We start from the raw sequence: 11,688 nt of genomic DNA, 5'->3' as shown, positions 1-11,688 counted from the left end.
GTTCCTCCAAGTCAATAAATAAAGGCGCCTCACCACCAGTGATGCAACTCACAAACTAAGTCTCATTCACTTGGGGCATAACATAGAGTATAATGTCAACTGAAAATTAAAACAAATATATTAATAGATGGAAATTAACATAAAATAAATGTAAAGCGTAAGAAACTTACATTTCTAGCAAATAATCGTATCACTTCGTCCTTACGGAGTGTCATTTTCGGCTTACTCTCCCAATTGACCATTCTCGAAAAGCAATGCAACATCTTCACTGCATACTCATTGCCCAGCTCCAGGATGGCCTCGTATGCTCAATACTGCAACACTACAATATAGCCGTAAGATGAGTATTTGGCCTCCTTCTGACTAACTCCCTTTTCAATCTTCTTAAGAATCTTATTCTTCACATCTATGCAGTCTTCACTACAAGTTTCCATCAACTTGTTGTACAAAATCTTTCCCCACGGGTACTCGTAAGAGAATAGAAGGTTGTCAACCATTCTTATGAAAAAAGGAGGAACGACAGTCTTCTCCTCCTTACCAGTGAGGACGCCCATAACAAACAAGGCCATCCCCAACTTGTAAACATCATCAACTTCTGTGCAGTTCTCAAAAACTCTACACAGTTGGCCAAAGCTGATGGAAGGATTACCGTTGAAATACTCCATATTCAACCGGTCTAAACTTTCTTTCTCTTTAATTTCTTCTTTAGTAGGTATGGGCAACAAGTTTAACCCGGTCACCAAACAAAACTCCACCCTACCGAATCTGCATCTCTTCTTTGCCAAGTAAAAGTGTACCTCATCTAGTTTGTCAGATTGGATCTTGTGCAACATTAATTGATGGATAAATACCCCAAAAATTATAATGGTTCTCTCTCGAAGAACTATTTGAAAGAGAATTCCTTCACCCTATCCCATAATCTAAATTTCTCAAATTTGGCCTTAATCTTCAAGTTGTAATAACTTCTGCCGCGCCAAGTGACACGACCTATGTAATGCTCTGAGAGTGGAATTATTAGCTGTGGAGGTCTCTGTAAAAAAACAAGAAATTGAAAGTTAGCAATTTTGTAGCAAAGCATCGGACATAAATCGGACCTCCATCGGACCCATATCGGACATACCAAAAATGAAGAAATGCATAAACAATCAGACTAACTATCGATCCACTATCGATGGCCCATTGGACCATATATTGGTCCAATCGAGCCATTCAAAAAATCATGAAAGTTGAACAAACTATCGGACACATATCGAACCACCTATCGGATCCGTATCGAACCTACAATAATATCATAAATTTTGTAATATATCGGGGGGGGGGGCATCAAACCATATATCGGTCCAATCGGACCATACAAAAAAACATAAAAGTTGAACAACTATCAGACACATATCAAACCACGCATCGGACCCGTATTGGACATACAACAATTGGGCCATTCAAAAATGAATACAATCAGACACATATCGGGCCACCCATCAGGCCCGCATCGGGCCTGATGTCTTCAACGTTGAAACTTAGCAATCTCTTATAGACCATCGGACCTACATTGGAATAGCATCGGATGGCATCGGACCTGGCTTGAAAAACCATATTCTTCTCCAAAATACAGATATGACCGATCCTACCCTAAATCTAACCCAAACTCACAAATCACAGAGGTTTAACCCTAAATCTCAACAAACCTATCAATAATCTCTTACATTTTAACCGTAAATCATGCAAAAATTAAATTAATAGACAAAAGTGATAAAAAACTAACCTTCGACGTTGTTGCGGGTGGTCGTGGGTTGGTAACCTTGTCCAACAGTGGTTTGCTCGTCGTTGGGTGGTCATGGGTTGCTAATAGTTGGTCGTCGGTTCGTTTGCAGCGGTTTTTGGGGATTGGGGCAGTTCGGTGGTTGAAGGAGGCGAGAGAGACTTCAAGAGACAAGGAGAAAGAGAAAGTGTAAATGGGGAGGGTATTTTGAGGTGAACACAAATGTTGGCCTAATTTAAAAATATTAGGTATTGTTTGTTTAAGGGATTAATTTCCCCCAATTGTATGCATACAAAATCAAAATTCTCTTTTACGATTGGATTGTAGATGGTATGATATATTTTTATTATATTTAAATAATTGAATCACTTTATTTGTATACACTAATTCATGTATATATATTTTTATACGCATACAATTTGTATTTTTATTTATAAATATTTGAGACTCAATACTATATATAAGATTAACATACAAATTGATTAAAATAAGCAATAGATTAATAATAGGGAGTTTTTAAAAATACTAACTCAAGATTTGAATAATACATTTTATATTTACTAAGTGATATATATAATATGTATAATGTTTATTTATATATATAAAACAACATAAATAAAATAAAATTTCTTGAAAGTATATATAAAAGAGAAATTATATATATTTTTGTTTTGTGACATGGTTATGTAAGTTTTTCTCTCGGTAATTCTTGTTGTTCTTGTTTGTTCTTTGTTTGGTTTTCTTGGTGGCCTCTAGCAGTTATCAAATATTGGAAGATGATGAGGATGGAGTCAGCGGCGAAGCTAGATAAAAAAGTCAGGAAATGTGGATATGCACTTAAAATTATATATCAAACTATAATATAAAATAAGTTATTGCATAGAAATCAAGTACATTATCTATTAAAAGTATCTTACATTTACAAATGCATACGATGAGTTTTTATTGTTTGAAATCGTTGCATAATAGTCTCATCATCAATGCCATCAAAAATTAATTTTTTAATAAAAATAACTAAACAATCATTCATCCATTGATCTCCTATCTTATTGCATAAACGGTTTTTACAATTTTTATTGCAAAAAATACTCTCGACAATATCAGTAGCAATATGTAAAAGTAATGCTAGTGTTAACAATCGATAAACTAATAGGTATATCAAATGTTTTTTTTGTTTGCACCATCTTTCGTGCAAGCTCACAAATTCCTTTCAACTCCTTAAAATTTGTACTCATGCACATATTAGTAATGTAAGATTCTAATTGATCTAGTTGCATCAACTCTATTCTAGAAAAATCTTTGGGATAAAACTCAGTCAAATTAATCAATTTTTTCTTGTCAAAAGTAGATAACAATTCACATGGAGAAAAACACGCTACACACAGGAGCAACTTAGTGTTTACCTTATTAAAACGATCATTGAGCTCTTGAAGTTGCTGATCAATGACAGAGTAAAACAAATCAACTCGAAAATAATACAAGTTTGTCATTTCATGAGATTTGTGGCGTGATTTACCTGAAGCTTTAAAGATCCCGTCCATTTTAGGAACTTCCAATTCATGTATCTCACAAAACAAAGAAACCTGAGCTAGAAAAGAATCTGATCCACTATCGTTCATCATCTGCAATCGTGTTTTACATACTTTCATTACTGTCATGGCATTTACAATATCTTGATTATTTCTTTGTAGTGCCTTTGACACCTAATTGGTAATTTCCAAAATAATTTTCATCAAATGTAAGTTAAACACAAATTTAAATGATTGCATGAAACTCAATAAGTTTTATGCTTCACTTTTTTGATCAGAATTGGATCCATCATCAACAATGATTTCAAAAAGTTTAATTACAAAAGAAAATATATTCATCACAGTTATCAACGTACCGTAATGTGAGCCTCATCGTGTAATGTTCCCGCTTCAAGCCTCTATTAGGCCCCTACACCCATGGAATAATGGCTCTTATACACGAGTACGCTACTCTGGCTACTTCCTGGATTGACGACTGACCCTACATACCAACACGAGTATTTCTAGCGTGCTTTGTCCTCACTCGCACACTTCCTGGGAAAACTTCCCAAGAGGTCACCCATCCTGAAATTACCCCAGGTCAAGCACGTTTAACTGTGGAGTTCTTTCGTGATGGGCTACCAAAAAGCAAGATGCACCTTGTTGATATATGTAGTACCAATCAATCCATTTAAGCCCTCTTCAACTATGTAGTCCCATACCTACATAATCTCAGAATCATCACACATGACCTTCCCTAGGCGATGTGGGATTGCACAGCTTACCCAATATTTCCCCTTACAGATCACGGGACTACTGACTGTCACAATCACCCCCTTTATGGGGTCTGACGTCCTCGTCGACCACACTTCCGGTTGGGTCAAAGCTTTGATACCATTTGTAACGTCCCCGCTTCAAGCCTCCATTGGGCCATTACATCCACGGAATAATGACTTTTATACACGAGTACGCCACTCTGGCTGCTTCCTGGATTGACGATTGACCCTATAGACCAACACGAGTGTTTCCAGCGTGCTTTGTCCTCACTCGCACACTTCTTGGGAAAACTTCCCAATAGGTCACCCATCCTGAAATTACCCCAGGTCAAGCACGCTTAACTGTGGAGTTCTTTCGTGATGGGCTACCAAAAAGCAAGATGCACCTTGTTGATATATGTAGTACCAATCAATCCATTTAAGCCCTCTTCAACTATGTAGTCCCATACCTACATAATCTCAGAATCATCACACATGACCTTCCCTAGGCGATGTGGGATTGCACAGCTTACTCGGCATTTCCCCTTATGAATCACGAGACTACTGACTGTCACACATCGTGTATCTCTAGCACGTTTAAGAGAAATAGGTTGATTTAAGCCTCACCCACGTAAAGTCTTATCATTTTGGAGTGATTTGAGAATCAAGGTAGCTTGCTTATCTTGAAGGGTATCACAATGTTTTGCAGATGCTCTCACAACATTCACAATCATAGCAACCAAGGTGAAGAAAGATGCAATTTTACTATGCTTTTTTGCTACTGCTACAAGGATTAATTAAAGTTGACGAATGAAATAATGAATGTAAAAAGTACTTGAATTGTCCTTCAATATTAGAGTTTTGAGACCATTAAACTCTCCTTACATATTACTAGTCCCATCATATCCTTGTTCTCGTAGTCTAGACAAACTCAATCCATGTCTAGAAAATACTTTGTCAATCGTGTCTTTAAGTGAAAGACTCGTAGTACTAGTAACATGTTCCACCCCAATAAAACGTTCAATCACTAGACCATTTTTATCAACATAGCGTAGTACAACAACTATTTTCTCATTCATTGACACATCACGAGATTCGTCAACAAGAACAGAAAAACATTTATCTCCAATATCTTTCGTAATAACATTAACTGTTTTAGAAGCAGCAACTTAAGCAATATCTTTTTGAATGTCAAAAGATGTTAATTTCAAATTTCTAGGGGCATTCTTCAATGTAACAATTTTGATGTCATCATTGTGATCATTCAGAAAATGCAAAAGCTCTAAAAAGTTACCTCGATTATTTGAATCCTCAAATTCATCATGTCCACGAAATGCAAGCCCTTGTCGTAGCAAATATTTAACACAATCAATTTATGATTTCAAACAAGTTCGATATTCCATTATTGTCTTGAGTATTTAGATATTATTATTTCAATATGTTGCTTTTGATTCATTAAAGCTTCACAACTCCTCTGAGCTTTATTATGGCTACTATTAGAGCCTCCGACATGTTTTCCCACTCTTGACCTTTCTTTCTAATATGAAAATCCCCTTTTGATAAAACACTTACCACCTGATTGGTCTCTATTATTTATTTAAAAAAGATAGCAATACAAGCAAAACAGAGCATCCTTTTCTATGCTATATTCCAACCAAGTAGGAAAGTCGACATACCAGGATTGCTGAAATTTTCTTCTTTGATTTGCGATCATTTTGTTTGGAAATTTAATTATGGGTTGATAAGAACTTTTTTGTAGGTATGCTCTCCGAATTTGGTCTCTAACATTAAGATCATATTCTAAAATTGGAGTTCGTAGCCCAGGATTTGAAGGAAGCTCTGCAAGATTAATCTCCACCTTTTTTTAATTTTGAACTTTCAATATTCATTCTTGTAGAGGATTGTGCATCTCTTTTTCAACCATAGTACCTCTCCATAACTATTTGTGCCAATCATTTTTAATTTTTAAAATGTTAATTAGAATGATACATCAATATATAGAGATAAATTTAACTAAATATTAATAAAATGCTTGTGAATATAAAAAATGATAATGTTTATAATGCTTATACACAAGATTCGTATTTAATGAAAATTACATTATTTTATACGCAGTATTTTATGTTCTATTGAATTATATTTTATGTGTTATTAAATTACTTAAAGATTTTAATTAAACAATAAGAGATATCTTTTAACTCATTTGAACTTGAATATCTTTATTATTTTCCCCACTAATACTAATAGAATATGTATAACATTTAATTTAACACTGACAACAATATGCCATGAATAATTGTTCCTCTCGACTATTAATATATAATAGGGACATTTTTGTAAGTTTTACAACCAATCTCTATATTCTAGTCTCTCAACATGAGAACATCAATAATATAATATAAAAGATTCTTGAAAATAAATACTAAGAAAAATATCGTAGAATGATAACAAAAAATGAGTCTAAATGAAAAAAAATGAAAAAAAAATAATACTATAAAGAAATATAAATTACTTGGTAGTGAAAGATATTTTCTTGAACATCAACTATCCACCAATTCACTTCTTCCCTTAACAAGGGGTCCCTAAAAATTCTTATTGATAATATTATATAAGAAGATATTAAACCAAAAATAATATTTTAAAAAGAATGAAAATGATAATAAGAAATAAATATCAATTATAAAATATGCAAAACGAAATACAATATTATAAATTAACAAAATACCTGATGGCTGATTTGATATTGGTATTTGAAAGATGTATTTGATCTTGAGAATCAAGCTATCAACTACCAATTTTTCTTCTAATATTAAGAAAAAATAATTTTAAATCTTAACTTTTCTAAAATTAACGTAGTACTGAGTGATTTGTAATGAAGCATTTATATAAGTTGTGTTAGTGAATAGTGAGTTGAGATTTGAAAGTTTTTTTTCTTCTTTCCATTTGTTATTGAAATAAAAAATCTTTTCTACTCTATTATGTGCGTTGTGTGTATAGTGTTCTTTTAGTGTACCAATAAAAAATAGGGCTTTTTTCTATAATGTACAACAAAAACAAAATAATTACAAAAAATGTGCAAAAAAAAATTATTTTAAAAATTTATACATTTTGAAAACTTATTACATGAAACCATACATTTGTAATATGTTTATTAAACCTCAAAATAAACAATTTCGTAAAATTAATTAAACAGTTTTATAAAAATAAACAAGTTAAATATTTTTTTATTAAAAGATAAATGTTTATTATCTATTTTAGTATGAATTATTATAATTTAATAAGATTTTTTTTAATAAAATACAATATCAAAATTATAAACATTAATGTATATAAATATAAATCAATACTTAAAATTACTAAAAATAAACATGACACGTAGAGTGATATAATAAACATATGTGAATATTATTATTTTGTTTATTAAAGTAGTATGTTTAATAAATAGAAAACAAAATAAACATATATATATATATATACAAAGTATTTTATATTATTAGTATGTTTATTATAATTGTAAACATAAAAATAGACATAGTCAATTTATACTATACTAAAATAAGTATATTTTCTTTCTATTGTTTCTATATATTGATTATTTTCTAATGAGTTAGTGAACAAGTTTTTTATTGAAGTATAATTCTTACATCAAAAAATAAATAAACAAACATAACTTTATAAATTCCAAAAATTATTTAATTAAAAAAAATAAACACGACACAATTAATAAACAAAGAAAAAGATAAAAATAAACAATTTTTTTTATATATATATTATTTATTTTCTAAAAAATTACTAAAAAAATAAACATAACACACGTAGAGTGATATAATAAACTTATGTGAATATTATTATTTTGTTCATTAAATTAGTATGTTTAATTAATAGAAAATAAAATAAATACATATATAAAATATTTTATATTATTAGTATGTTTATTATAATTGTAAACATAAAAATAAACATAGCCAATAAACACATATATAAAATGTTTTATATTATTAGTATGTTTATTATAATTGTAAACATAAAAATAAACATAACCAATATTACCATATATATACTAATCAATAATTATTACCATATATATTATAATAAAAATTGAAAAAAAGTTTTTAATTATATATAAAAGTGTATGAGAAAATGATAATAAGTTTTTTTGCACATATTTTGTAATTAATTAAAATAATGTATATAAAATTGTAAAATGCCCTAAAAAATAATTGGATTAGCATTTATTATACTTAAAATATATTATATTTATATTATGGAGATTGATATATGTATATGTGTCCTGCTACATACTACTACTGGACATATTTTTTTTGTTTGAAAAGAGATACATATTTATTATATATATATAAGAAGAAGTTTAAAAGGTGATATTGTTCTGCCTTATGATGCTAGTATTATGACTGGTAGTGATTATGATGATCGATGGTGTCTTGTGGGAAGATTTTTGACAGAAAAGCCTATTGATTTTGGCGCTATGCAACATTTGATGACTTCACTTTGGCAACTTGAAAAGGGGATATTTGTCAAGGAGTTGGATACCAATCGATCGACTTTATCATGAAATAGATATTCAAAGTGTGATTGAACGTAGTCTGTGGACTTTAATGAGTTTCTTTTGGTGTTTAAATGAATGCAAAATGGGAAAGATCTGAAATTAGTTTAGTTGAATGAGGTGGATATGTGGGTGAAATTACATGACCTACATTCAGGTTTCAAAGCAGCAACGGTGGCTAAGAATGTAGCCAATTATATTGACAAGTTTGTAGAATCGGACAAGAAAAAATTCATGGGGATGTGGTGGGACTACCTTCGTGTAAGAGTCACTATCAATGTAACAAAGCCGCTAAAGAGACGTATAAAGCTTTGCAATAAAGAAGGGATTGAGTTCTGGACTAATTTCAGGTATGAACACCTTCTCACATTTTGTTTTATCTGTGGTGTTATGGGTCATTCAAAAAGATTTTGTCCACGTAGATTTAATGTTTTAAATGGTAAAATAGTAAAATCATATGGGGAATGGATGAGAGTGAGGCCCCAATGTAAAAATCACTCCATTGGCTCTAAATGAATAAAGTAATTCATGGTGGCAAATGAAGATGGTCATGGTAGAGAGACTCAATCAATTCCCAGCCATATTGAGAGACTAGCTCTGGTAGAGTCGGTTACGGTTCTAGTTGGCATGAATCATGCTCCTATGATAGTTGAGGAGATCGTGGGTCAGTGCTCGGGACAAAGAGAATTTATTAGTGCTAATCACAGGAATTGTGGAGAATGATTTGTTGACCCAAGAAAAATGTGCGTTAATAATGATAATGTTGCTGATGAGGGTTTCTTGCTGGTGGTCGATTCTAAAAGAAGAAGGACAGAACTAGGCCTTCTTGATGGGCCAAATGATGGTGTAGAGGAGATTGTTTCGATCCAACTAGAAGTGGATCAAAAAATGGAGATATGGTGGGTGTTGGTTTCCAGGCCCACCAATCATTATGAGTCTTTTATCTTGGAATTACCATGGGCTTGGAATCCATCAAATTTACAGTTCCTAAAGGATCTTCTGATCCAAAAGAAGCCTAACTTTATCTTTCTTTGTGAGACACTCTGTAAACGTGATCAAATGGAAATGGCATCATTGGATTTTGAAGGAAAGGTAGTGGTTGATGTGCAAGGGAGAAGTGGTGGTTTAGCGTTGCTCTAGCGATTCGAGGAAGAGGGTTCTCTTCTTGGAATTTTTGAGTCTTATATTGAAGTGAAGGTCTCTGTTGAGGGCATGGTCGATTGGAGATTCACGGGATTGTATGAGGAACCTAATAGGGGTCATAAGAGGGAAACTTAGAACTTACTACATACTTTGGCTAATCATTCGAATTTATCTTGGTGTGTAATGGGAGATTTAAACAATGTGTTATCTCATGAAGACAAACAAGCTGTAAAGCAATATCCTGAGTTTTTAATTCTAGGATTTCAACAAACCCTTAATGATAGTGGGTTACAAGATATGGATTTATGTGGTTATCCATTGACTTGGGAAAAAGGTAGAGGAACTCCCAATTGGATTGAGGTGCGCTTGGATAGGGGTTTAGTCAATCAATCTTGGTTGAATCTTTTTAATTCTGCTAAGCTTTACAACTTAGAGTTTTCTACCTCGGATCATTGCCCGATATTGATGGAACTTACCTCCACAGTTATCTAACAAAGTGTGCAAAGGTTGACATTCAAAAATTCTTAGATTATTGAACCTTTGTGCCTCCAAGTTGTTAAAGATAAATGGGAGGTGTGTAGTGAGGATGGTGTTCAAATGAAGCTTTTTTTTCTGTGGTCACCAGTTGGAACTTTGGGGCAAAGAGTATACGAGTAATTTTAGAAATCGAATTAGCAAGTGCAAATAGGAGGTACGTAGATGGAAATTGGGGCATGATGACATTTTAGTTGCTAATTATAAGCTGGCTAAGAAAAACTTGTCTGAAGTCTATGCTCAGCGAGAAGTTTTTTGGCGACAAAGATCCAAGAAATTATGGTTGCAAGATGTTGACAATAATAGCAAGTTTTTTCATGCTTTGGCATATGCTCAAAGACGCAATAACTTGATCTCGAAGCTTAAAGACTCTGCTGGAAGGTGGGTGGACTGGAATTCTAGTCTTTCTAAGGTGATGGTGGATTATTTCACAAGTCTTTTTTTTACAGCCCGTACTGATGGAGAGAAGTTACTAGCAGTGTTCAATCCCGTGTCTCTGTTAAGCAGAACGTGGAGCTATTATGACCAGTTTTGGATGATGAAGTTCATAAAGCGCTATTTCAAATGCACCCAAATAAGTCCCCGGGGCTAGACTGTATGACCTCTTGTTTTTACCAGAAGTGTTTGCAAGTAGTTGGTCGTGATGTTATTAATTTGGTTCGATCCTTATTTGATTCAGGCTATTTCCCTACTAGTTTGAACTATACAAATCTACTTTTAATTCCTAAGAAGAAGAAACTGATTGACATGGGTGATTTAAGACCTCTTACACTGCATTAATTTTATAATTTTTCCTAAATTAAAATAAAATAACTAATTAATTTTGTTACAATAACAACTAACTTTAAATCACATTAAATTTATACAATAATAAAATAAATATATACAATAAATGAAAAAGTATATAAATAAATAACTGTATTTATACCGAGCTCAAAGAGAGAGAAAGAGAGAGAGGGAGACGAACGGGAGATGCTGGTGGTCCGATGTATGATACGGAGATGAGAGGGACATCGACGGGAGGTGGTGGTGGTCCGACGTATGTGACGAAGAGGAGAGGGAGACCGACTGGAGGAGGGGTGGGTGGAGATCGATGGAAGAGAGAGACGAGAAGAAAGGGAGATCGAGAGAGGGAGGAAGACAGTGAGAGAGGAGGGCGATGGTGCGGAGGCGTGAGTGGGGTTTTGGAGAGTTAAGATTTTGGTTTTAGGGTGTGGAAAATAGAGAAGAAATAGGTGGGCATGTGGGAAATAGAAAAATAGCAGGTGGGCACGTGGGAAATGTGGCGAGAAATAGGTGACGATTTTTTAATATACCCTTATACCCGACGGTTTTAAACCGTTGGGTATAAGGGTCTATTAAAAAATCGTATTTTATTAAATAAATGTCGCCTATTTTGTTTACTACGATCTTAAACCGTGGGAA

At 32.9% G+C, this 11,688-nt stretch overlaps 1 protein-coding gene across 1 annotated transcript; it reads right to left on the bottom strand.

Moving 5' to 3' along the window:
* Nucleotides 1–883: 883 nt before the first annotated feature.
* Nucleotides 884–5,978, bottom strand: LOC133032358 (uncharacterized). Its single transcript, XM_061106275.1, has 5 exons — nucleotides 5,952–5,978; nucleotides 5,772–5,880; nucleotides 4,976–5,172; nucleotides 3,163–3,381; nucleotides 884–1,030 (listed from the first exon to the last, which is right to left on the bottom strand). The coding sequence occupies exons 1-5, from the start codon at nucleotides 5,976–5,978 to the stop codon at nucleotides 884–886; spliced, it is 699 nt and encodes a 232-aa protein (XP_060962258.1).
* Between the last annotated feature and the right edge of the window lie 5,710 nt (nucleotides 5,979–11,688).

Source organism: Cannabis sativa, chromosome X (assembly GCF_029168945.1).
Source record: "Cannabis sativa cultivar Pink pepper isolate KNU-18-1 chromosome X, ASM2916894v1, whole genome shotgun sequence".
Lineage (NCBI taxonomy): Eukaryota > Viridiplantae > Streptophyta > Magnoliopsida > Rosales > Cannabaceae > Cannabis > Cannabis sativa.
The sequence above is the reverse complement of the archived record's forward strand: the minus strand, read 5'-3'. Positions and strand labels throughout refer to the sequence as shown.